The sequence below is a fragment of the Urocampus carinirostris genome, chromosome 9 (genome assembly GCF_059441175.1).
Source record: "Urocampus carinirostris isolate Australia breed hairy pipefish chromosome 9, RoL_Ucar_1.0, whole genome shotgun sequence".
Taxonomy (NCBI): domain Eukaryota; kingdom Metazoa; phylum Chordata; class Actinopteri; order Syngnathiformes; family Syngnathidae; genus Urocampus; species Urocampus carinirostris.
Genome location: NC_142357.1, coordinates 40110750 through 40138331, shown reverse-complemented (window position 1 = coordinate 40138331; position 27582 = coordinate 40110750). Strand labels below are relative to the sequence as shown.

General features: G+C 41.9%; 1 protein-coding gene across 4 annotated transcripts; it reads left to right on the top strand.

Moving 5' to 3' along the window:
* Nucleotides 1-1103: 1103 nt before the first annotated feature.
* On the top strand, nucleotides 1104-25776 carry ctbp1l (C-terminal binding protein 1-like). 4 transcript variants are annotated; one of them, XM_088343830.1, is made up of 11 exons: nucleotides 1104-1270; nucleotides 3226-3274; nucleotides 4488-4622; nucleotides 14410-14564; nucleotides 15665-15809; nucleotides 15886-16092; nucleotides 16243-16457; nucleotides 18059-18189; nucleotides 18284-18411; nucleotides 20393-20510; nucleotides 21689-25776. In XM_088343830.1, exons 3-11 carry the CDS (start codon nucleotides 4562-4564, stop codon nucleotides 21873-21875), a joined length of 1347 nt encoding a protein of 448 aa, XP_088199956.1. In that variant the 5' UTR covers nucleotides 1104-1270; nucleotides 3226-3274; nucleotides 4488-4561; the 3' UTR covers nucleotides 21876-25776. The 4 variants fall into 4 exon arrangements, with proteins under 4 accessions (XP_088199956.1, XP_088199957.1, XP_088199958.1 ...); XM_088343831.1 differs by lacking the exon at nucleotides 1104-1270 and adding an exon at nucleotides 1360-1534; XM_088343832.1 differs by lacking the exon at nucleotides 1104-1270 and adding an exon at nucleotides 1360-1554.
* The last annotated feature ends 1806 nt before the right edge of the window (nucleotides 25777-27582 follow it).

Below are 27582 nucleotides of genomic sequence, written 5' to 3'. Positions count from 1 at the left end.
ACCAATACCAGTTCATACCTGGGAAAAATGGGGCCCATTCATCATCCATCCAGAAACACACCCATCAAAAACTGTTGCCTATTCCTACGGGAAGGAATAAAGTTGATCTCTCTCTCTCTCTGTTTCTCTCTCTATTTCTCTCTGTCTTTCTCTATCCCCCTCTTTCTCTCTCTCTGTCTCTACTCACTCACTGTACTAGATCGGAGGCTATGCTGCAAGTGATATTAGCAGAGCGGGAAGGGCACGAGAGTGGTCCTCGGAATCAAATGAACTCAACTATTTGATGGCAGTGGAGTATTTCTGATGCTGCGTCGTCCACATTTTTGTTTTCTTTTCCTTTTTTTAATTCTTTACAAAACCTTTTTCATCATATTTGAGTCAATCCTGTCCTTACCAATACATTTCTCTTATAGTGTGAAAGTCCAACTTTTAGATGGAATGATCAATATTTGCCATTTTCAGGGTTGGGTAGGGTTACTTGATTACTTTCAATGACTTTTGGATGACTCTAATACCGAATATGCTAATCAAAGACAAAAGAAACTAAATATGAATAAAATGACTCAATTTTGTGCAGGCTTGGGGAGTAACGGAACGGCAAAAATGATGTTGGCAAGCTGTTTGGATTGATTTTAATTTTGTTTCTGTCGCATTTGATGTTCGTTTTGCCGGAGATCCAAGCCAGGAGAGAAAGCTTACCACGTGTTGAGTCATAATGTTATTCATATTTAGTTTCTTTTGTCTTTTATGAGCATATTTGGTATTGGAGGAATCCAAAAGTCATTGAAAGTAATCAAGTTAAAGTAACCCTACCCAACCCTAGCCATTTTCGAGTAAATGTTGCCGTGCTGAAATGGCACAGAATATTAAGGAGGAAAAATAAGAGGCAATGCAATATCTACTGCGTCATAAAATAGTGCAATAAACTTAACAGCCCCACAACAAACGTTTGGAAAAACGCTCTGCAAGAATGAAAACTTCGGTGATTACAACCGGCGCTCCTTTTTTTTTTTCTTTTTAGTTTTGTTACTACTCTGTAATGACATGGTAATGACACAAGCCTAAAGTACGCGCGTCCTTTCTGCAGTAAACGATCCGCCGTGAAAGGTGAGGGCGCTCCTTCCAGACCACCGACGCTCTTCCTCCATGCAAAGTGCCCCCCGCTAAAGATTGCACTTCCTCTTTTGTGCATTTTCATGGCGATCGGGACACAGGGAACCGCCGACGCACGCACACCGTCTCTGCGCTCTTCGACACACTTCCATCGGGGGTAAATCGCACGCTTTTCACTTCGTTTCTTTCTTGAAGATTCCGACGTGCGATCGATGCGATCCCGATCGAAATCACTCACGCGCGGCGATGTTGATGGCGGATTCCAAAGAAATGTTGTGTTTTTGTAGTTTTGGCCCCCCTTCCCGCAGCGACACTCGCAGATAACAAATCGAGCGAAATGGGTTCTCGCATCTTTCCCGGCGGCACGTTCGTTCACAACAGCAAGCTAGCTTAGCTGGCTAGCGTTAGCATTCCCGATCACGTACGTCGTTACGGAAACGGGTGACTCGTTTTATTTTTGCTTCGTATTCACGCCGCTTTGTCACTTTCCGCTTTAAATCCTATTCATTTTGTGTTTTCGGTGAGAATAACAATCTCTGTTCGGATATTTCAAAAGTGTTTGTGCTAGCTAGCCCTTATGCTAACGTGCGCTAGTTAGCGCTCCTTTCGGAAAGCTGCGAACGTGAAACGTATTCCTCCACGTGGGCGACTATAATTAAGATAGGGTTTTATCAAATATAGAAATTCTCAAAACAAAAATTTCAAAATGAGAGTTAATTGGGTTTCCCCATTCATTGTTGCGGTTCAGTTGATCGACGTCTGGGAAGCTAGTCAAGCTAGCGGCTAATTGGTTAACGGTAACTCGCTTTCTAGCAACTTTGGCAAGCCTCGTAACTTTGGGGGGTAGTTTAACGCGTCTTGTGATGTATTCCACTCTTAATATTTATTTATTATAAACTAGTAAGGTGTTTATAAAAGTTTCTTGACATTATGGAATTGTGTGACGAACGGATAAGCCAACTTTGAACGACGTCAAACCACATCCATGCTATTCGTATTTCGGTTTATTTTGCAGTGATTGGAAACGTTTGTTTCTGCAATCCATTTCACGGGAATTTTCTTATTTCACGATTTTTACCAACATTATTACTATAAATTATATTATAATATTTTCAACTCTCAAGTTGCTTGATCACGTGATTAAAACACGCACGCACACATCAACCTTTCTTTTTTTTAAATGTCACATTTTATTCAAGTAGAGTAGTATAATTGCGTTTGTTATGGCATTTATTTTGTGTCGATTGACAATATTTTATCACAAGGAATGATCTATTTCACAATCTTTGCTTTTTGTTAATATTCTCTCAACTCCAAATTTTCCTCACGAATTTCGAGTGCTCCTAAAAAACACATGCATCTGGTTTTTTAATGGTTGTGTTAAAGATTTCTCTTTATTTTGCTGTGACTGGCAACATATTTTCTCAAAGCTTGAAATGCATTAGAAAAGGGTGCAGTGGAAACAGTTCAAGGACATTTAGCAGCAAAATCTTAGAAGAACAAGGTGTTGATGTACATTTTTCTATTGATAGATATTGTATCCGTTTCGTGTTCTTGTTTAGGGTGGTGTTGGCTCTGGGAAAGAAAGTATTTGAGCTGTAAGTCCCTGTTTTGTTGCCAGATCATTTAGGTTTTAAGTGTAAAATCGTAGATATTCCATTTTCCAGAGATCATCCTTATAATGCATAGCCGATAAGACTCAAACTGTTGATACCATAAAGTAGAAAGTATTTAGTCCTTCCAGGAATCTCGAGAATAAAATGTTTAAATGTTGGTTAGGTGACGTTTGCTTTAATTTGACATTTAAACAATGGTATGCTAAAACAAAAAATAGTTCATGAGAATAGCAAACACCATATGTTGATTAACTCTATGTAATAATCATCCTTACGGGCCTGTTTTCTTAATATAATTTTCAAAACTTTTGTGATTTAATTAAAAGTATGTGTGTTTTTTTTTTCTTACGTCAGGATATATTTCAGTAATATTATCGAATTAAATATCTCCTTTCTTGCTCTTTTTTTAGCTAGTGTATCGTGAGCCAAGCGCATTTAATGGTGCCTGAATTAAGACATCAACTTCAATTCTTCCGTTGTGTGTTTTTGTTTACAGTATAAACTGCCTTGACAACTGAACCCTCACAAAACACACCACATTTTAGGTGAGTACTCTGAAGGTTTTTTTTTTATTGTAAGGGATGCGGCAAAAGAAAATGTGCTAAAAGGTGTTCATGCTAGGCTTGAATACTGAAAGAGAAAGAAAAAAAAGAAATAAGTTACAAAAAGAGTAATAATTGAAACATTTTTTTTTTACTCCAACTTGGTCAAACGGCATAATATCAAACGATAAATAACTTACATATTGCTAGCTTCTGATTTTAAATACTTTTATCAAGTTCTAATATAAAGATAAGCATATGCATGCTTTAAAGACCGATAAAGCAAAACTACCGAGATAAAAGAAAATAATAGGAGTTCACTCTCCTTGAGATAACCTTATAATTGAAACGAATTAGCTTGCAGCGGCCTGTCCGCACTCTCACTCTTCCCTTAAAAAAATAACTTTTTCTCATATTTGGCTAAGATGAAGCGATTTATGGAAACAAAGGGGTTACTTTCAGTCGTAGGTGATTTCCATGTGCAGATATGGCATGCATTCCCAGTCTTTCTGTGTTTAAAGTCTTTTCTCACACCCCCAAAACATGCATGTTGGGTTCATTGGTAACTCGAAATTTACCGTGCAAGTCTTGAAGTAAGTCAGGTCAACATTCTGGCTCAAAATATTTTGATATAATTCTAGCGTTGTTTGCTGTAGAAGAAAAACTTCACAACTTAATTCGCCTCGCTTTTGTGTGCTCAGACAATCGCCAAAAGTAAATATTATATAAGACGATTAAATCCTGTTTGCAGTTATAGCGGTCTCGGTTATGAATGAAATGATCTGTATTTCTATAGCGCTTTTCGAGTCAATGACTTCCCAAAGCGCTTTACAATGTGCTTCACATTTCCCAATAGCGGCCGTGCAGCCATGTAAGGCGCTAACCTGCTTATTGGGGGTATCGGGGGGTTCAGTGTCTTACCCAAGGACACTTCGACGTGTAACACGGAGGAGCCGGGATTCGAACCGCCATCTCTTGATCCCAAGACGAGCGCTCTGCCTCCTGAGCCACTGCCGCCCCTTGAAACTTGTAATTTCACGCATGTGCATTAAAAAAAAGTGATTCTCTGTGTTTGGTTGGAGACCTTTGTAATTGCAATGTCACTTTCAGTAAACAAATATAGAAAATATTACTGTACATACTAAATGATATTTACTGGGAAATATATTTAAAATACAAGTTAATCGTCATGTATTTTTCCATCCTGCTTTTGCAGGACACCGGGAGTGGAGGTTATTTCGAGGCTTTTATTTTGGTTCCGCTGTTTTCGAGACCGAGACCGCGCAGTCTATGGCTCTGATGGACAAACACAAACAGGTCAAGCGCCAGAGGCTTGACCGCATTTGTGAGGGTAAGTTTTTCATTCTTTGCCCTGATATTTATCGTCAAAGAGGGAGGACGTTTATGTTTTAACCAGTCAGTTGACAGTCCGATATCAATTTTTCTTAAATATTCATCAATTCAAAGCCAGTGATGCATAATAATTATGAGGTTGTCGGACATCTGATGAAAATCTCGTTGCATACAATGTTTCACAACGTTTTTATCAATACAAAGTCGATTCGAATTATGACGTCACGGTGATCGGCCCAAAGATTCTTCGCGGGATGCTAAGCTATAATCGATCAACCAACACTCATTTTGAGGAAAATTCTTAGCATTCATCGTCCTCATTATAAAGTATTTAGATATTCTATAGAAGTATTAGCAAAGCTTGGTCGTGTCTCTTCTCTACCTCTCCCTAATGTGTGTGATCAGGAGCATGGCTCAAAATGTTGGAGGAACTTGAGCGCATACATTGAATTTGTTTTGTTGTCGGAATTTTTTGTTTTGTTTTTTGGGAGAGTTGCACTCTTGCATATGTTTGTGCATGAATTCTGATTTCATTAAGATTGACGGTAAGCGGAAACGAGTGCGTTAACCGCGTCACAATGTGTTACTTTTCCGTGCGACGCATGTACAAAGTGTAGTCGACTTATGTGATTGATTGTAATTCCTACTAGAAAATCATTGCTGCTATGAATTTGCTTCACAAGCGCACCTCCGATTGACTTCTACAGCCGTAATTTGCCGAACATTCCATTTTTCTTAGCCAAGGCATGTCTGACATTCCGTATTGGAGCACTTGCATCGAGTTTAGAAGTGACACAATTACTCAATGAATATTTTACCTTTAAAGAAGCTAATGTCTTACAAACCTTAAAAAAATCAATCAAATAAATCAATTTTGAAACGGACTCCATGTTGAGACCTAACATTGACACTTCCTACCAATAAGCCAGTACATTTGTGTCGTTTTGTGCTTTACAGACCACGCATTAACAGTTTAGATAGGTCCCTCCAAAATAAATTCATATCAGTAAATTGGTAAATAGTGAATCACAATGTATAGAATTCCCCTTTTTCCTTTTGTCCATAAAAAACAATATTTCCAAGACTATATTGTGGTTAAATGTTACGAATTATAGTGATTTTTAGAGGATTTGGACTTTGGAACTGGAGATTTGTATTCATTGCAGATTACTTGGCAGATTAGGTTTCCTGAGATGTTTTAGATTGCTGTTTAAAGTGCCCTAAAGCAAGGCACCATTCCCTAATACAAATGTAAAGCAAGACATTTTTTTTAATTCATTTTTTTTTACAACCCAATTTTCTCGACAAAAAAAAATGAAATACCACCACAAACAAGCTCAACTGACATGCAAAAAGGGCAGTTGAACATCATATGTGAAAAATCAACAAAGCAGGAAACATAATTAAGAGTGCTTTGCAATGCACTACGATTACAGAAGCGTTGTATATTCTGGTTGGGATAGAAAAGTTGCCTAAATCGTCCCATCGCTCTTTAGTCACATTCGACCCGTTTAATCTCCCCAGAATTTTTTTTACCAGGTATACCTTCCATCAGTGTTTTCTAACATTGAGAGATGAAGGAAAAAAGGTATGGGAATGTTTGTTCCTTATATAAATTTGCAGGGTTCGTACAGGTGCTTGAAATCCTTGAATGCTTGAATTTTAATGTTTTGTTTTAAGGATTGAAAAGATCTTGAATTTGGGGTGAAGTGCTACCAAATGCTTGAAATTGTTGCCATGTTTGTCGGCAGTCTTACTCTATAAGACCCCCATAAATGAAGAAAGTCTTCTTAGAAATGTCACGCCTGCTCTGGTGGCTTTGCTTCGCCATCGATTCCCCCCGCCCTAAAATGAACAGCAGTTAGTTTGAACGGCGTCGTCATGCGAAGCGTCATCGACCCCTTGCGGTCGTGCCCAAGAGGTGCAAGATGCTGGGAGGCTCCTGATTTATTGAACGATGGCTAGAAAACGGAAAATGCAAATAATGGCTAAAATGTGGAACAAATTCACACACGGTATGCTGCAAAAAAGAGATCGAACACTTTACAACGGGAGAGCCGGCTCTCTCCAGTCATTTGAAAGGTCACTTCATGAATACGACGAGCTTAACTGTTTTTAAAAAATGTATTTTTATCCATGCTACATCTAAACAGGGCACTATGAAATGTGTATCCGGGCAATGATTTCATATCAATTATGGACATTCATTATAGGCCGTGTCCAAAATGAAGGTAGCCTTTCCTGGAAGAACTTTGCACATTTGAAAATGTAAACTGCATATTTTAGTACTTTTTACCCAACACCTATACTGGGAGAGATTTGTCTTGAATGTATTTACACACGAACTGTTCAGATCCACGAATATATCCGCAATTTACTCAAGCTCTAAAAAGCACGTGCCTCGATAAATGCATAAATCTTATTTAATAGATGGATGTATTGGTTAACCCGAAAAACGCATGTAAAGATTGCGGACATATAGAATAGAATATTCCTTTATTGTCATTGTTACAAATTGGGTTAACATATTGTGACAACGAAATTGGGAAAAAAAAGAAGAACAAATAATTTGAGGACTTGTGCGTAAAACTCTGATATAGTTGCCGATCTGAAAAAGACATGTGACGCAGCAGATTTGTTTTAACGCCACCGGAGAAATTGGCTTTGAAAGTCTTTTAAAAGTGCTTTCATTTGGCCATAAAAGGGTTCGTACGGCTGCATTAGAGCCCTAAAATATTTGACCACGGTCTTAGGTCGATGTTCAGTTTAGGTACCTTTTGGTAATGTGTAGTACCGTATTTTCCGCACTATAAGGCGCACCTAAAAGTCTTCATTTTTTTCAAAAGCTGACCATGCGCCTTATAATACAGTGCGCCTTATATATGGCTCAATATTAAATCGCAAGGTCTCGCAACTTACGCAACAGCCGCCGACTCGATTTTCCCCCGAACGCGGAGTAGTCCGCGGTGTATGCTGGGATTTATATACCGGCGTTTCATTGGCTAACCAATGTGTCAATCATCATTTGAATCGATCGCTATTGGCTGAAGTTATTCGGAGCCTCGGATAGGCTAGAGGGCCGAAACAAACCCTGCAATTGGCCAAAAAAGATGTGTCAATCATCCGTTAAATCGATCGCTATTGGCTGAAGTTATTCGGAGCCTAGGATAGGTTAGATGGCCAAAACAAACCCTGCAATTGGCCGAAAAAGATGACTGAATAGCAAGCTTGCTAAAGTACGCCATAAAGAAACATGTTTCATTAGTCTCTATTTGTAAATATTTGACTCTCCTGGATTTATTACACTCACGGTTGTAAGAAGACCACGATTGCGTATCATTATTGAACGTGAGAACTTAGGTGAGCTATGCGGCTTTATATTTTCCCGGTATCTTGTTTTAGAACGATCTTGATGTTGCTGTGACGAGTTGATTGAATTAAACTCAATTCCGAGTGTTTATTGTCATATGCACAGTAAAGTTGCGAGCGAAAAAGAAAATAGAAACTAAGGAATGGTTGGCATTTCTTGAATCCCAAGACTTCAACCTTCCGAATGATATTTGAAACGACGCATTTAAGTGACATCGTACGGACACCGCATCCGCATGTGTCTACGACACGTATTTGCTTCTTTGCAAGCTTTGGGAATGTTAAGGGGGGAATCAGTTGGACTGAATCATCTGACTGTTTTGTCGACGTTCCCATTGTAGCGCCTTATAATCCGGTGCGCCATATCTATAGAAGATATAGGACCTTATTTTTTTAGGGTGCGCCCTATAACCCGGTGCGCCCTATAGTGCGGAAACTACGGTAGTTTTGTTTATAAACAAGTGAAATAAAAATGTTATTTTAAGGGTGTTTGAATTAAAATCACACTATGCTATTTACAAGGAGAAATCTGGCATAAGCCATTGATGATAGGAAGGAGTGGAGAGGTGTTGTGAAAGGATAGTGGGATTGTGGACGCCTTCTTAAGGATGGGCTGGGCACCCGTATGATGCGGCAGGGGTAAACCAGCGAAAGCTGTCGGGCCCTGCTGTTGAACAGAAGAGTGTGTTGCGTCACCCCGACCCGAGTGACACGGCAGCTTTCTTGTGTCCCGTTTCATCCGGAGGGACGAAAGCATGACCGACTCAGGTGCCGAGGTGCTCAACTTGTTTGGGTGTTTGGGCATTTTGGTTGACCACTGTCCCAAAAATGTTTGTGCTACCTTTTCCCTATTTTTATTTTCTTTGTTCTTGTATGTGTTTGTCTTGCTGTCGGTCACCCCTCTTGAGGGATATGACCAAGGTAGATAGATAGATAGAGAGAATTGGGAAATTGACTTTGAATCCAGCCATGAAAAAGGTGTACCAACCGTGAGATTTGGTGTAGGCCACGTTGAAGTCTTGTGTAGTGTGCCAGCCACGACACTCCGATCGTTTCAGTTTTTCTAGCTTTTAGTGGAGTGGATGCCGGTGGGGCGGAGGTACGAACGGGGGTCTTAAAATGGAGGGAATATGGCGGGAGAGTCTCCGGAGACGGCTGAGAAGGAGAGCGCAAGGTGAAGGGTCGCGGCCGCAGCCGTGGGGAAACGGGCCAGCTGTCTCTTTAAAAAACGACAAGGGCCCCCGAGCGCCCTCGGGCCCCTGCTCTATGCTAATGAGGTTAGTGCTGGTTGGCCGGCCCCGAATAAAGCCGCCGGCGATTGGCGGACGGCGGCGGGGGGGAGGGGCTGGGCGTGGATGACAGCTGAGAGCGAGCTAGCCAGGGAAAGAGGAAGAAAAAAAAGCAATAGAGCGAGAGCGAGGCGAGAGGGAGGAAGAAGGGCCGACAGACTTCACAATGCAAGGTTAGCCGTCGCGCCGGTGCGCTTTTCGATCCTCGGTTTTTCCTGATCCTCGTTCGAGCGCGGGAGCCGGCACCGGGGGGGGGGCGGGGGGCACGGCGGTGTTATCCGGGTGCGGCGCGGATCGACGGGCTTCCGGCGTTTGCAGCCGTTGAGAAGGAACTGAATAAGGGTGGAGTAGCGTTTTCTTGCTGCATTATCATCATCCGCCGCCCCTCCCCCCCACCACAACACTCGCTCCTCCGACCGCAGCCAGAGGGGAGCTCCGATGAATGAATCGCTGAATGAAATGTATTGTGCGCGGCCATGCTGGCGTTTTGTCGGCCTCGCCGGTGTCATTTTTCCCCAAACCGCCCCCGTGCGTAGGCCCGCTCGTGTATTTCCTCCGCAATTTATACCGGGGCCTCCTTTGTCGCCGAGCCTTTTCGGTCGGTCTTTGTCTTCCCGGCGTCCATCATTTCTTTTTTGTTTTATTGTTGTCTCGGATCTCTCCGAAAACGCCGGCGTTAGCATATGGCTAATTTTCATTCACGGGCCTTTTACATGAAAAATAGAATGACGGCTTTAAAATGAGCAAAGCTCAACTGGTTATTCTTGCATAATAAGATGATATACTCAAGATACTATTCTTTTTGTGTCAATAATTTCAGTGTTTTTATACCATCGGTTCTCCTTCATTGCAGGGGTTACATTTCCCCCCCAAAACCCTAGATAGGCCAAATCTGTAATGTAGAAACCTTTTTTATTTTTTTACAATTATACTGTATCAAAAAACAGAACCTTTTTGACAGACTCCATCATTTGTTCAACAAATGTATTGTATAAATGCTGTACTGTCCAATCAAAATTGTAATCATCAATATGAACTGAAAGACAGTTACTTTTTGGCCAATCAGGAACTTAACGCCAAACAGCGAAGAAGAAAATGTCCAATCCTCACATAAGATCCGTCGCATTGTCATGTCAGAACAGAACCGCCTTTGTCATTGATAGCAACTGAGCGAACATTGTTTACGAGGTTAGATTTGGGACTCCGGGATAAGATTTATAAAAGAAGAATAAGATTTTTTTTGAAAAAGAATAAATAGGCAAATATTCAAGTCGTAAGTGCGTCAGAACAATCGTGCAATGGAAAATAGTGCAATACACGAGCAGCGACATATTACCAAGATAAAAGTCAAACATTTAAATCATCTTTCTATATACAGGCAAGGTTGTATTTTTTTTCCAATGACTTTAGTTGAATGCTCTGAAAACTGTTGCTCGCTGTGGTCAAGTTTGAAAGGCAGTACTTCTGGGAAACCCCCCCCCCCGTTGCTTTAGTTGTTTTGTTTGTCTACGTCAGAAATGTTGAGACGGTGTCTCGTCGGGCACTCGCGGCCCGCTCGTTCGGTTGTGTTGCGTCTCCTCCATTTTATGAATTTACGTCTGAAAATGCCTATTTGTCCCAGGACTTTTTGACTATTGTTGCTAGGGAGCAAGAAGGATGAGAAAACAACGTAGACAATACAGAATGTATATCGTACGAGAACCCATTGTGATCATTTCTGAATTAACAAAAAAAATGAATGCTATTAGGATGTAAGACATGATAATGAGTTGAAGCAATTGATAGAAGCGTTCTAATTTGATTAAGGGACGGATCTCCTATAAGCCTTTGGCTTCAACCCGTCATCCTTTTTGTCTTTTTATTTTGTGATGTGACGGTGGTTGAAACATCCTTGAAAAGATAAAAAAATGTAACAAAAAAACTATTCTATTGTTTAATTTGGACTTTTAGGTAGTAAACAAAGTAAAAGTTGTTTAACGACATCTGTGTGCTTTCGCCTTTCTTAGTGTTAAGTGTTGACAAATATTTGTTTATTTCCTTCTCTTCACTCATTAAAGCCCCATTGTGTAATATTTGACAACTGGACGGCTCTTGTTTTATGCAAACGAAAACCAGCGCCACAGTAAGCGACAAAACGAAAGAACAACATAAGTAGGGATTCCACAATGTAAAAGAAATGCAATTTTCATGACTGATGATTTTATTATTAAAAAAATAACATCAGTATGATAGTTTATGTATTTTTGCCGAGTATTCAAATCAATGTTATTTTTTTTTTGTACCACGATGAGGCACTCAATATTACACACTGTCTCTTGAACCTCTTGTCAGGCAATATGTCCCTTCTCGCCAAACTCACCCCCACGTCCCTCACCCCTGACACCTGTTACGCAGCAGGATCAAGATGGTGTGTCGGGTGCTTGAACCAAGAAGGGAAATTACCTTTGCTGTTGGGAAAAAGTCCAATCCGAGGCCCGCTCTGAGGTTTTGAACGTCGTTCATGCCTTTTGGGATTCATTCTCTAAAACTCTGCATTCGTTGGTAGTGTTGGAAAGGAAAACGATGGGTGACGCGCTCTCCAACTTTTGAGAATTTAGGTCATGACTCAAACCCAGTCATGAACCCCCTTGCTGACTCCCCCTCCGAGACCCTGCAGATTTCTACACCCTTCCCCCCTTAACCCCCAGCCGCCACTCTCCCGCTCACCTCTTTCCCATCCCTTCCCTCCACTCGTGCATCGTCGCATACTGTAAGGCAGATCAAGTTGTGGACTTCATGGTGAGAACCTCTTGATAGCTGTCACCTGTTGATTTTTTTTATTTTTATTTTCTATTTTTCGCAGTCAATTCAGGCTCAACATTTTTCATTCTTTCCCTGTATTGTGCATGCACTTATTGCTTACAACAAGCATTCGATTTAACAGTCTACTAGTATTGCGCAATATTTGTGTAGTATGGATACGATTGAAGAATTTGCTTCAAATACGTTCATACTTAAATACAAATACTTATTAGGGGTGCATAATGCATGTTATTTCCTAAAAATCCTGCCTTCAGGGTCTGATACAATACCTTTTTTTAACCTCATTTTGTATTTATGAAATGAAATGACCTGCATTTCTGTAGCGCTTTTCAAGTCAAGACTTCCCAAAGCGCTTTACATTGTGCTTCACATTTCCCAATAGCGGCCTTGCAGCCGTTTAAGGCGCTAACCTGCTTATTGGGGGCATTAGGGGTTCAGTGTCTTACCCATGGACACTTCCACATGTAACATGGAGGAGGCGGGATTCGAACTGCCATCTCTTGATCCCAAGACGAGCGCTCTACCTCCTGAGCCACTGCCGCCCTTATTTAGAATTTAAAAAAAATACACAGACTAAATATTTTTATGCTCCAGTAAATAGGTCTCCAAAAAGTAGCGTTGCGGATACTAGAGCTTGACTTGATCGATAAATCAATCAATACTTTCATTTTATTGTATGCAAATATTTTTTAGAATGATTTATGTTGGCATTCTTAATCCGATATCTATTACAGAAAAGTAACACATCAAGTCACTCCTGTCCGGACTTAGTCCACAGCTATCGACCGTCAATCTTAATGAGTGCATTCAGAGCTGCCATTCTTAATAGATCTGCGTTTAAAGCAGAGCATTACATGCAGAAGTGTGACCCCTCGCTACTTTGCGATTCGGTTATTGCCGGTTCACTCCTTTGCGGATTTGAAATTGTCTCTGTCAGTTATATCAACGCATCCTTTATTGGGGTCAGAGAGCTCAGACGGCACTGGGCAGATTGTGTGTGCGAGTGTATTGGGTGGGCGTGACTGTTTTTGCACGTGGCTCTGATAGGCTGGTGTATGCTGTCAGTCAAACAGCCATGGCGGGTATGCCAATGCTACGTCACGCCGAATAGGGCCGCTAGTTTTAAGTGGCTTGTTACATTGACAAAAAGCTCATCATTTAAACTCTAAGGAAAGTCAGAAGAAGGCAAATAAATGCTGATCACCAGCAGGTTCTTTGTGAGATTATTATCGGGTTCCAGAAGCAATTTGGGCAGCGTCTGGGAAGGGACAAGAGTGACGCTGCTGCTCAGGCCTACTGCTAATGGCTAGGCTAACAACTCTCCGAAGGCTCCGCTGCAAACCCTGTAACTTGCCAAAGCCAGGTCCATTAGCCATGAAACAAACCACCTAGATCAATGATCCTGGGAAACGGCTACATTCGGGATTTTTTCTCTATTTTAACCATCGCGGAAATCCGTCTCCGTCGGAGGACACTTGACGCTAGCGCGCAACTAGCCGGACGCACTCTCAATTGTTTTTCCAATTTCATTTTAATTCTGTGTAATGACAATAAAACCATGGATCCAAGAGTTCCGATTTCCACTTGGGGTCGGGGGATGATAAAACCCGGACCACACAGGGGTGGACAGGGCGTAAGTGTTGAAGTGGGTCCTCTCTGCTCATACCTGAAGCTGCGTGCGCTTTTGAAATGAAAAATGAAATGAATTTTGAATCTTCTGTAATGGCACCGAAACCATTTTTTCAACCGCTATTATGCGTTGGCTTTTTGAATGATTTGTAGAGCTATACTTGTTTTTTGTTGAATAATCTCAGTCGGTGAGTTGAACTCTTTGGGGCCCTTATTAAGGTGTGACGCCACTTTGCGGTTTTTCATTTTTCGCGGGTGATTCTGGTCCCCATTAACTGGAAAAACCGAGGGAATTTTGTGTACCAGAAAAACAACCGAACGTGTTGTACCATTACAACAATGCTACGTTATTTCTGACACATGTGACTGTAATGGGCGAGTTCTCTAGTGCCTCATGCAGACTCAGAGCGGTAGAAAAGAGACATGGTCAAGTTGTGCTACTACAGCTTTATACAATGGGTGTATTATTGTGAGGAACCAAATATTTTAAACACGTAGTACAGGCTGATTGAATATTACAGAATTGCATCAAGTGACTATCAGATCTTTTTTTGCCTGTCGTGCCTTTAAGTATGACATCATATTTGGCCAGTTATCACCCTAATAGTTATCAACCCAATAATTACTGCACAACTCAAAGAATAATCCAAATGTTTTATTTAAAATGGATATCTTCAATCTCTCTCCTCCGCTTAGGTATCCGACCCCCCATCCTCAATGGGCCTATGCATCCACGACCACTGGTGGCACTGTTGGACGGGCGCGACTGCACTGTGGAAATGCCCATCCTCAAAGACGTAGCCACCGTGGCCTTCTGTGATGCCCAGTCCACACAAGAAATTCACGAGAAGGTAAAGGAGGGATCCAAGTACGATTTGCAAAGGCAGAGAGGTCTTTAGGAAGTATTGTTGCACCCAGGGATATGACATGAATCTGTTTTCATTTTTTCTGAACCCCCATTACCTCAGATAAAAGCATTTGAATAACAAAAATAATATGAACAAATGCAAAGGAAAAATATAATATTAACCTTTAGTCAGACGTAGAGTTAAAATGTGAAAAGGCATGGAACCTGTATCCTCGGGAACTCCTGTACTATGAACAGTGTTCCTGCGGATCCTTCAAGTTTTCAAAGCCATTCAATTCATTCATTCTAAAAATTAGGCCTTAACTGCCATTAAAAAGTGTTAAATCCAATTTTCAAAAGGCTTAAAAATGTGAACACATTCAGATTTATATTTATTTGAATCAAAGTCAAGTCCTGTTTATTTGTATAGGGCTGCACAGATCAAAGACTATTGCAAACCATTATTACAGACTATTATGACACTATCCCCTGATCTAAAACCTACATGAGGGCAAATAATACACATTTTATCAACATAGAATATAGATTATATAGAAGTGTGTGTTAAGCTTAGAGTTAGACATTTCCACTGAGGTTGCAGATCTAATCTCAGGGGGAAGAGCATTCCACAGCACCTGCAGATTTCTTCTTGGCTCTTGGGATCACGAGTAGACCAGCGTTTTCAGAGCGAAGGCTCCGGACCGGAACATAGGGGGATACCAAATCTGAAAAAAACGAGAGAGCAAATCCATGCATGATTTTGCATAATACCAACAGAACCTTAAAATTACATCTTAAGCTAATAGGGAGGCAGTGCAGGTTTAAGTTGGCTTTTTTAATAATTCATTGATTTGCTTTCGTGGCAACATGGAGTGACCACAATAACGAATCTATCAAAACGGTGATGTGGTTTCAGTCGGCCCTTTTTTTAAATTTATTTATTTATTTATTTTTGTCGACTTGTTCCTAAATTTGTTTCAAAACGCATTAAGAAAAAGCATTCAAAAATGTTGAATTGAAATTGCCTTAAGCTGTAGGAACCCTGTATGAAATCATCCAAATAGGTGGTCAATATAAACAATATGGGATTTTTGTTCTTCATAGGTCCTTAACGAGGCTGTGGCAGCCCTGCTTTATCACACCATCACTTTGTCGCGGGACGATTTGGAGAAGTTCAAAGGCCTCCGAGTCATCGTCAGAATCGGGTCTGGTTTCGACAACGTCGACGTCAAAGCGGCCGCCGAGCTCGGTACGGAGATACAACTCCATAAGATCTTCATCCGTTTTGTACATTTTCTAACGCGAGCGCCCTTTTTCCCCATCAGGCATCGCGGTTTGTAACGTTCCAGCAACGTCGGTGGAAGAGACGGCCGACACGTCGCTATGTTTGATCCTCAACTTATACAGGCGGGTCACTTGGATGCACCAGGCGCTCCGGGAGGGAACCCGAGCCTCCAGCGTGGAGCAGATCCGAGAAGTCGCCGGCGGCGCCGCTCGCATCCGAGGAGAGACCCTGGGCATCATCGGCCTCGGTAAGTGGATAGCTGTCCGCCTGCCAGCGTAACTAACACCGGGGTGCTTGATTCAATTTGTGAAACGAAATTAGTATGTAATGCGTCCTTTAATGCACTGGAAACAGGAGTGTTGGCACGCTCTTTAACGTTATCGTTGTGTCCTCGAAGGGCGCGTGGGCCAAGCGGTGGCGCTGCGTGCCAAGGCTTTCGGCTTTGGCGTCATCTTCTATGACCCCTATTTGCCGGATGGCGTGGAACGCTCCCTCGGCCTGCAGCGTATGGCGACCCTCCAAGATCTGCTCATCCACTCGGACTGCGTGTCCCTGCACTGCAGCCTCAACGAGCACAACCATCACCTCATCAATGACTTCACTATTAAACAGGTACCATTGAAAAGATCGCCACATTCGTCATGCGATGGGGAAACGACTAGGTGTGTCCCCAGATATTTTTTTTTAACCATTATATTTGAGAATCTACTGAAGCAGTTACCTAGAGCGTGCTACTTTTAAAGCCCCACAGTGTATTATCTAACGCAGTGTTTTGTCAACCCTTTGAACCAAGGTACACTTTTATTTATAAAAAAAGTTCCGAGGCACACCGTCTGTCGAAAACTAAGCTTTGTCAAATATTTCACTGTAACTACCTCATAAGCAGATGATTAGTATATATAAAAAAAGAAAATAATACTTAAAATAAAAAGAATGATGTGCTTTGTTTTCTTTTACAGTGCAATCTTAAACAAATTATGTTATTAAATGTACTGTGCTACCTCATGAGCAGATAATTAGAATATAAAAAGTATATAAAAATCTACTGCCACCAACTGATATGGATGACTGTTAGTTTCTCGTCTGAAGAAAGCAAAAATCCTGAATAATGGCTTGATTTCTTTGGAAAGATAAAATTGGGCAAATTCCAGCGGCACACTAGACAAGGTTTCACGGCACACTAGTGTGCCCTGGCTTACTGGTTGAAAAACACTGATCTAACCAACCCTAGTGTTGTAAAAATCCTTCATTCGATAAAATAAAGCATAGGGCTCACTCGGTCATTAGTTGTCGCTTGCGGCGATCAGCAGCAGCTTTTATGTCCTGTCAATGGTCGAAATTCATCTTTGCTCCTGCAAGAAAATCTATTCTTTCCAATTTTGCCAAGTGGTGTCCTTCAGGCTTTCATAGTGTGTATTCTTCAAATGCCATTGGTTCATTCTAAGCTATTACTGAATCATTACACTCTGTCACTTTAACATTCCGACGCACTGATGGGCAAAGATTGGTATTTTTCTCTGTGAGGAAAAAAATACATGTATCATAAACACAAATCTGTAGCATGCAATTCTACTGTATCAAAGATATGAACAATAAATATGTGTATGTTGCACTCATTTGCTATGCTGGAAATACGTTTTTATATAAATTGCTGAAAGCACTGCTCCCCTTAGATACGTTTCATGCTTATAAAAAAGTCAAATGTTGAAAAAAAACAGGCTATTTTTGCCGCCCTATTATATCTCCCAAATACCAGACCAGCAGGTTCCTTCAAATTAAGTGACTCTGTTGGAAGCTGTTCATGCAAAAAAGAAAGGAATCGAGTTTTATCGGCTAATATTTATTTAAATAAATCTACTATATGATACAAAAATGTTTATTCATTGTTTCAAGTGTACTACAGTCTTAACTTGTGGAAGAATAAGCAATTGTTACCCATTTTGGACTGAATACAAGGACACCTTTTCTGCTAATTGTTTGACATATATTTCTTGAATATGTCTGCTTAAAGTATTTCGAATATTATTTCCGGGGGAACCCTAATTTTCATGAGTTTTATTTTTAAAACATTTCTCATAAACCAAAATCAAAGTTCCTGTCTGACTTGCAATAGACAATTATCAATGCATATCTATTGGTTTTTGTATGAATACTTGTATATGATTACATCTTAAAAAGGGTGGATTTAAAACTTGGCTGTATCCATCTCACAGATGCGACAGGGAGCTTTCCTGGTGAACACGTCAAGAGGCGGCCTGGTGGATGAGAAGGCACTGGCCCAAGCATTGAAGGAGGGTCGGATACGAGGGGCCGCTTTGGACGTCCACGAAAGCGAACCCTTCAGGTAACGACCGCTCGCTCTGAGAGAGGTGCTCGATAGACACTGACTCTTCACAATTTTTTTTTTTTTTTTAAACCAACTTGCTTGTTCCCAACAGTTTTTCAACTGGCCCCCTTAAAGATGCCCCCAACTTGATCTGTACCCCACACACATCCTGGTACAGCGAGCAGGCTTCGGTAGAGGCTCGGGAGGAGGCGGCCAGGGAAGTGCGTCGTGCCATTACTGGTAAGTAATTGTGTGTATTATTTTGGGGAAAAATACTTCAGTCTTTTAAATACAAAACTATTGATTCAAATAACAAGCAAAATATGCTGTTTGTTGGTTCCCTTAACCCAGGGGTCAGGAACCTTTTTGGCCCAAAGAGCCATAAAAGCAAAAAATGTTTTCAAAAGAAATTGAGAGAGCCCACATCATATCTTTTCAGACAAAATTGAAAAAACTGCCAAACACGCTTTCTAGACAAAAGCTCATTCTTCAGCACATTTGATTTCACTGTGTGACGATTTTGATGATTTCATCAAATATATGAAATGATAATAATGCCAAATCCTGTGTCCCAGATCAATGTCAATATGCCATTTACAACTTGTCTTTCACATTCAGTTAAGAGTGTTGATGCAAATTTTTTCCATGAAATTTGTCCTTAATAACGGTTTCAAAACAATGTGCATGCAAAGTTCTTTTGTAAAAATGTCACCAATGACTGCAAACGATAAGCATATGGTCATATTTACTGTACTGAGCGAGCGAGAGAGAAAGAAGGAAGTGCCTTGCGCTGTGTGCAAGGATCCGCCCACCCGTACTGCTCACCCAATCAGTCGTTTGCCAGCGTTTTTATTTATCAGTTGAAATGGTTTCTTATCCAACTTCTGGATGAAGTTGCTTTGGCTTTCTATGGAGCAAAATCGGGATGGAATCACTTGACTTTGGAACGCCACAGAGAGATGTGCAATAGTTACATTTGATTTCGGAGCCATACGTACTCATGAAAAGAGCCATATATGGCTCCCGAGCCACAGGTTCTCTACCCCTGCCTTAACCTCACGGATTGTAGGGGCACCATTTCCCGTGGTGTGTTTTGGGCAAGTCACAGCCTCGTGGCGCCCATCCCTCTCCAGGCCAACATATGTTTCCACCCGATCTCGAACCAGGACCTAGGTTCAGAAATTTAGAATTATATGACATCATTTGAAGAAACTGACTTGCTTGGCTGCCATCTTACTACCGCGGGAGCCCAAATGACTATTTTGTGAAGGGTGCTCCGTTGCAGCCTGGTCATCCTGGAAGGGGGATGACCTTGTGTGCGGTTTCTTCATTTTCCTCATGTTGAGGTTTTTGAGTTTTTCCTTGCCCTCGTGTACGTTTTAGCTCAGGGGATGGTGTAACAATAGTCTATAGTTTGCAATAGTCTGTGGTCTGTGTAGCCCTAAGAGAGTTCCTGTGATTAAGGGCTATACAGATAAACAAGACCCATTGGTGCTTTTAGCATTTAATGGCAACCTACTACACCAAGCTGAGCCCTGAATGGAATTGTCATGGAAACCTGTGATTCGGGCATCTTCCACTGCTTTTTTATATCGTTTCCTTCTCATGCCACTCATGTAGGCCGCTTGGCTGCAGGTTATGGCTCGCCGCTATTCTTTTCGCTATTCTTTCAGCTTCACTCTTCGGTGTCACTCGCTAGATATCCGTGATTCAGGGTCCCGATTCTAGACAAATTCTGATTTGCTCTAGCAATCTTTTTAGTGGCCTCTTCTGCTATAGTTGCCAAAAAATGACCACTTACAACAGCTTAAACCAAATCCAGCTACCGTCTCTTTTTGGCTTTTCCAGGTGTATCCAGCTGATCCGGTCATTTGTTATCGCTGGCAGGGATTATCTTTCATGTCCTCTCGCTGGCTGAAAATGTACTTTTGCTAAAGGCAAGAAAATATGGACCTGTCCTTTTCTAGCTATAACAACCTCAAGCGGTGAATTATTGAACACTTACTTAAAGAAGACCCCTGCCCCACTCCAAAGGCTTTCACGATAAGCTTTGAAAATATCGGATAATTCGCCATCTGCTGTGCAAAAAAATGTCGAACAAGAATCAAACTAGCTGACCAATTTATTAGTCTAATTTATTTACTAATTTATATGGACACGTCATTTCCCCTTCTAGTTGTGTAATTCCTGATGGCCTCTGGCATGCTTTCTTGTGTTCCAGGGCGCATCCCGGACAGCCTGAAGAACTGTGTGAATAAAGAATACCTGATGGCAGCGTCTCAATGGCCCAGCATGGAGGCTGCCACCGTTCATCCTGAACTTAACGGCGCCACCTACAGGTGCGAGGGATAAGTAGCTCCACAGAGCTTACGTTCGTAACGAGACTAAAACGAATGCTTTCATCGATCGATTAGTGATATAATAAGAATACAGTAATCCCTTGCTTTTCAAAAAGGACCCGGGATAGTCAAAACCGAGCGAAGTTGAAAGCTTTAGTTTTGTATCGAATACTCCATTATACACCGAAACCGACTTTTCAAACTCAAGCATTTCTTTAAAAATATGACTGTACTTTATAAACATTTTTTACCTATAACTTCTGTCACGCTAAATTAGAATTTTTTAAATAACCTTGCCGTATTGCACTACTGCGATTCAGCTTTCATGCTTCGGACGGCAATTTGTCACCACCGTGTGGACGTTATCGGGAAACAAAATTGTGGCTTTTACATTCCCTTATCATGTCGGCGATAGAGATAAGGTGACTGGATCTAAACTCGCCAGATGTGGAACGGGTAGTGTGCTTGTGGATGAAAATGGTTGACAAAGCTGATTTTTTTTTCGGCAGCCCATAAGATCATCGGCTGCTCTCTGCCCTGCCTCGAAGACATTGCCGAATTGTGATACTGTATTAGAGCTGTAAAATAAAATACAATTCCACCCCAGCCCTTTGTTAGCGCTACAGATCCCTTAAAACTAGGACATAAATAAAAAACAAATACATATAGATGTGTATATCTTTATATAGACACACACACACACATTGTTACAATGAACTATTCTTCATTGCAACATATTATTATAACTAAGGCCAGTTTTTTTAAGCACTATGTTGTAATTATTTTATTGCCTATTAGTCATTTTTGTCTTAAGTCTTTATGTATAATATGTTTTACCTTGGAGCGCCATGTCTAATCTCATTGCATACGATGTTGCCAACAGTTTACTGACATTAAATATATACAAGTGTAACAAAAACACAACTATAGGTCTACAAATAAAATCACATTGTTGCAACTGTTTAGCCAATCATTTATAAAACTCGTCAGAGTAGCGAATCCACGATAAAGGGGTTGCTGTATTTACATTTGTTGAGTTAATCGTTGGTCTTTTGCTTGATGATAATAATAATAATGCTAATGAGCCACGTCTAGGTGACGGGTGGCACCATCTATCACCAAGCGTCTGCAACAATGTGTGACCGTAAAGGCAGTAATCCCTTGAATCTGTCTTCCAGATTTCCTCCAGGTCTGATCAATGTGGCCGCGGCAGGGGGCCTGCCGGGAGCCGGCGCCGGGGTGGAAAGCCTGGTTTCGGCCAACCTGGCCCACGGCATAGCCCCGGTCTCCCACCCGCCGCACGCCCCTTCCCCGGGGCAGCCCAATAAGGCCGAAGGCGACAGAGACATCCCCTCCGACCAATAGCACCCCCGACTCCCGATCCGTACCCCCCCGGCTCGCCCCGCACCCCCCGGCCCCTTCCCTTTTGACCCCCTGCCGCCAGCACATTCCGTCACCTCTGGATAACTCTGCTCCGAACCTTCCCGCATCAGACACATTTCGAAACCCCCCGCCCCAAACACGGCGATGACCTGATGTGACTCCACGTGGTCTCACATGACCAGCCCCGGAATCCCCCGCCCCCCTAGCACAGCATCTCTACCCATTTCACTGACCCTCACTCCCTAACGTCAGCAATAACTTTGTTCTCAAGGATTCATGGATGGGATGGGTATTTTTTCCGTAGTTGGCTGTTGTTTCAATGGAACGTCGGTCCGTTGTGACTTTTTGGTGTTCATGTTTCTATAGAGAAAAAAAAAAAGCATTTCTGACATCGCGGCTTTCCGGTCGGCTGCATCCTCGGCTGGCTGACCGGTGGAGGAGCTCAGGCAGAAAGTGCCCCTTTTGTTACTGCTTTGGTCTATGTCGTTTTTTTTTTCCACCCTCCCCAACTTCTATTTTCCTTCCATCTCTTGTAACGGGATCAAGGTCACCTAGATCAAAGAAAATCACCTGCCCAGTTTGGAATCCTCCCATTTAAAATCCGTTGTTTAAAATATATTTTTCTCTCCCCTTTGGGTTGACTCATTGATCACGATCGCGCTCACCCGGGGGTCATAAACTTGTGCCCAAAGGATGCCGCGCCACTGCAGTACTTTCCTGTGCCGTACGCGTGCGCAGCCTCACCAGCAGAGGGCGCTGCACGACTACTCCTGTCTCGCTTCATTGACCCACCCTGTTCACAGACCAAGTATGCATCCCTCCTTTAAACATTTGTAGAGTTGATGTCCTCAGTCCGAGCGAGGGGAAGGTTCCCTTCTGCATGCTAGCTTTGTTCAAGACGAGAACGTTTGCGCGTGCGTGTATGCGGGTGTGTGTGTGTGTGTGTTTGTCCCTTTTGCGCTGATTTCTTTCCAAAGGAATAGTCCCCGCGAGTAACTCTTTAACGCTCTGGTGTTAAAGAAACACCTTTCTAGTACCTCAGTAACAGATATTGAATGTACCGTGCATACCCTTTTATTTTTTTGTACAGATTTTCTAGATACTTCTTACTGTTCGTTACTGGATGGGTTACGATATTGTAGCGGTAATGAGATAAAAACAAGGAAAATGCCCGCCCGCGCCAAACACGGGATCTCGCGCGATAGGTTACTGAATACTCAGGCTCGGAAAAACCGACGCGCGTCTTTTTTGCCTTGACCCCTTTTGTTCTCCTTCTTAACTCGCAAATGATTCACGAGGAACAAAGAAAGGTGGTTCTTAAGCTCCGCTAGGTCCGGTTTCTCTAGAGCATTAGTACTAGATGCTTCGGGTCCCTTATTTCATTTTACCCCGCTGCTCTGTATGTTGTGCATGTGCGATTTTGTTTTTTAAACACAGAAAAAGACGAATTAGTGGCTGCTTTTCCCCTCTGCTGAGTGTTTCTAGCTCCTGTTTCCATGAACGCGGTGGTCCGTTTCCAGTAAGGTGCCGTTTTTGCACTTGGGACCGCACCCTCCCCCATCAGAGTCTACCGGTGACTTGGAGCATGTGATGCTTGGCTCCTCCGTCATGTGATGAGTATATATTTTTAAGAAGAATACCCCCCCGAGTCACCCTCCCCCTATACATTTAGATCCATCGATGAATAATCTTCAATTTTGCTGTCGATGACGATGTTTTTTTTTTTTTTTTTTTAATTTCAGCTGTGCACTGTCATGTTCTACCAGTTAGTTTCAATGTAGATTGTTTTGATGGAGAATTGCTGTCTGTGTTCTACACGTTGTACTGAAAAATATGAACATCTCTGCTTAATATTAACCTTTTCCACTTCCCATCTGGTGTCCTCCCCTTCCCCCCTCCCCGGGCCTTACAATGTCCTCTCCTCACTGTGTAGCCATTGTAGAAAGTCGCCATGGAACCACTCACTGCCTTAATACAGTCGACCACAGAAAGTGACCGCTAGAAAACGAACCGAGCCCATAACCGAATTCAGCAAAGGTGTATTAGAGTCACACTGGGAAGGAGAAAGCGTGAAGGATTTGGTCCAGGGTGAGTTTAACCAAAACACCTTTTTCCTCTCTCGGGAGGATTGTTCTAGTAGCGGGTTGCTACTTGTTCTCCACGTTTTATTTATTTTTGTTGTAATGCACGGTGCTTTCTAAATCTAATACTAGACGCTCCAATGGGAATTGGCTTTTATTTTGATTTACTCCCAGTGCTTTTTGTACTATGCCAGGTCGTTTTGGCAAATATCGAAGTGATTTGTGCTAGCAAAGATCGAAAATTGCCACAGTTGGTTCTCCTCAGCAGCATGTGTAGAAGTATCTATTGCTGAATACAAACCGAGGAGCAGTTCCTAAAATGGCTAACGAGTTGTGATTTGATTTCTCGCTGGCATGCGAAATCAACATGATCACCGTCTTCAAAACGGTATCGATTTTTCCAAAATTCTTTATAAAGTTGGTTGATAATGTAAATAACCTTACCCAAGGCAGATGTTTTACTGAGCAGGTTTTGATTCGACCTCTAATACTTGCCATCTGGTTGTAACATAGTAATAACATAGTGTTGGGTGGAAACTGTAGTAGGCACTCAAGATAAGGCGAGAAGGTCTCAATAGATTTTCAACAAGGAGGACAGGGACATGTGCTCTCAGTTGAGAAATTCCATCTCTTCCTTAAGCCTTCTTTTTATTGAATCGTCAAGGTTACAAAAAAACAGATTAGGCCTAAAGCCTGGAACTCAAAGAAAACGACAGTCCAATGGCGACAAAGCTTCACGCGTCGAAACAATAGTGAGTTAAAATAAGGAACTGGCATCCCGTGAAATCTCCTTTTCACTCGTCCAATCGTAACAAACTTATCACTTGTTATTTTAGAAACCGCTAGCCTTCACACTTGATAAGTTAAAAGGTTGTTGACCCGGGCAGCACGGCGGCGCAGCGGTTACGGCGTTTGCGGCACAGTTCCGAGGTCATGAGATCGAACCTCCTGTGTGGAGTTTGCATGTTCCTTTACCCCATCCCTCCGTTTTTTTTACTGGGAATTAAAAGCTCACGTTTCTGAGAGAACATCTCTAACGATGGCTCGAACAAATGTTTTTTTATAGGCCCTTTTTGACTCGAGAGACGAATTTAGACCTATCCATTCCCTTTTGTGGCTTAATACCCCTTTGCTGAATTCGACATCTTTTCAGCAATCGGACCTGCTGTTAAAAAGTATTTTCCGATATAACGGGGGGAATCTTTGTCGTGCGGTTTGTGCTCTGGCTGGCAGATAAGCACAAAACTCCAGTCTTTGGTGTTAGAAAGCCGCCAAGGCCCCATACGAGTCGCGCTCGTTTAGGGATTTGAATAAAGCTCGAGTGTCATGGGTCCCCACCATTGAAAACGAATTGGTCACTTTCTCTCTCTCAGGGTTAAAATGCACACATATCCTTTAGCAATTGTCCTCCCTCCGAATGTAGAGCAGCCTCCTGTGTTTTTAGAAGCCGCCAAGATTTTCTCTCCTTCCCTTTCTCCTTTTTCCTGTCGGCACTGACATCTAACGAAAGAGCGAATGGGCGCTTGAAAGTTGCGTGTGCGTGATCTTAAGATTGGGAAGTGTGTTTTCTTTTTCCTCCCGTCATCCCGCTTCTCCCTCCTTCATTTGTGAACCGATTTCTCACCAGACTGCAAAAAGGAAAATATAAAAAATGGAAAAAAAAATCTCTGTAACTAGGCTCTTAAGCTTTTTTTTTCTCTTTTTGTTTTGTTTACTTTTTTTATTAGAAACAATCATGTTTGTGATGGTAACTCCCAATGGTAAACTCCACACCGTATTTTAAATAAAAGTCTAAAAATAAAGCACTTGCTTATATGTTTAACTGCTCAATTGACAGCGTTTCTAGGGGTGAGCGAAAATCTAAATGGGTTTAAGACGGAATTTATCAAGATTTTTCAAATAGTTTTTGGCACATTTCTGACCATTCTTGTTTGACCTGGTTTACCACGAAGCATTAATGCAAAGACATTAGCAGATAGCGGCTATTTGTACATTGCTACAATTAGCATGAGTCTGTAAAGCACCAATTTAACGACCCATAGTGGTGTAGAAACATGGAAGCATGTCAATGCTGAAAAGAAGGGGTTCAAGTACTGAACCCTGCGGAACACCACAGGTAACACCAAAGGACTCAGATGTCATTTCACCTATTAACACGGTGCGTCCTATCTGAGAGGTAGGATCTGAACCATAAGAGGACGGTTCCTGAGAGACCACTTAATTTTTCAAACTGTTCTAGTAAGATATTATGGTCCACAGTGTCAAAAGCAGCAAATACTTCATTCATTTAAACAAAATCATAATACTAAGCTAAAACACGTGTATAATCTCAAATACACGATTCAAGGGTTAGAAATATGACATTATACTACACAACGTGAAGAACCTGATATGTTTGGTAGCCAACTTCCTCCTACGGAAGCCCGAAAGAGAATTTTGCGAAGATGGCTTGTCCTGGTCATGCTCTTGGCATGTAACGGACACTTAACACACACACACACACAGAGCTGAGCCCTGAATGAGATGGTTTGTTGCTTTTTTTCTCGACTGTTTCCTTCTCTAGCCACAAATATTAGCCACTTGGCTGCAGGATGTAGTTTGTTGCTATTGTTAGCTGCTCTTCTTTTGTCTTTCAGTGTCAGTCGCCTTCCATTGCAGGTCATGCCAGGGACTGTTTCGAGTCTGATTTAGGGCCTGATGGTAAACAAATGATGTCGTATATATTTTTTTTATTCGTAGAGTTTTCTCCATGTTTCAAGTCAAGTCAAGTCATTTTTATTTGTGACGCCCTAAATCACGAAGAGTCTCAAAGGGCTTCACAGATTGTTACACTATATTACACAAACTATTTTCAACCGACAAGAGGAGTAGGTTATTCGTATGCAATGGAGTAGAAGTGAGTTTTAAGTTTAGATTTAAACATTTCCACTGAGGTTGCAGATCGAATCTCAGGGGGAAGAGCATTCCACAGCACCGGTGCCCGGATGGAGAACGCTCTCGAACCAGCAGAAGACTTTTTTGCTCTCGGGATCATCAGAAGACCGGCACTCTCAGATCGTAGGCTTCGGACCGGGACATAGTGGCAGATCAGATCTGAAAGATAAGAGGGAGCAAGTCCATGTATGATTTTGTACAATACTAAGAGAACTTTGAAGTCACATCTTTGGCTAACTGGGAGCCAATGCAGGTTAGCCAAAATCGGTGTTATGTGATCGTACTTTGTTGTCCTGGTTAAGAGCCTCGCTGCGGCATTTTGTACTAGCTGAAGAGACTTGATTCTGGACTTCGGGAGACCGGAGAGTAGTGCATTGCAGTAATCGAGACGGGAGGTAACAAATGCATGAATTATTGTTTCCGCATCAGACTGAGACAGTATTGAACGGATTTTAGCAATGTTGCGAAGATGGAAGAAGGCAGTTCTAGTAATTTGCTTTACATGCATCTCAAAGGATAGATCAGGGTCAAATATGACACCTAAATTTTTAACTGAGTCACTCTGTGTGATGTGACATTTGTCAATGTTCACAGCAGTTTTTGAGAATAAGTCCCGGCATTTAGAAGGACCAATGACTAACATTTCAGTCTTTTCAGAGTTAAGACGCAAGAAA

What these genes read in the sequence shown, in the direction of transcription:
- ctbp1l (XM_088343830.1), top strand. Translation starts at nt 4,562, where the DNA reads ATGGCTCTGATGGACAAACACAAACAGGTCAAGCGCCAGAGGCTTGAC. An exon ending in CACAAGAAATTCACGAGAAG is followed by an intron (nt 14,565 to 15,664) that starts GTAAAGGAGGGA and finishes TGTTCTTCATAG; the next exon opens with GTCCTTAACGAGGCTGTGGC. An exon ending in AGTGCGTCGTGCCATTACTG is followed by an intron (nt 18,412 to 20,392) that starts GTAAGTAATTGT and finishes CTTGTGTTCCAG; the next exon opens with GGCGCATCCCGGACAGCCTG.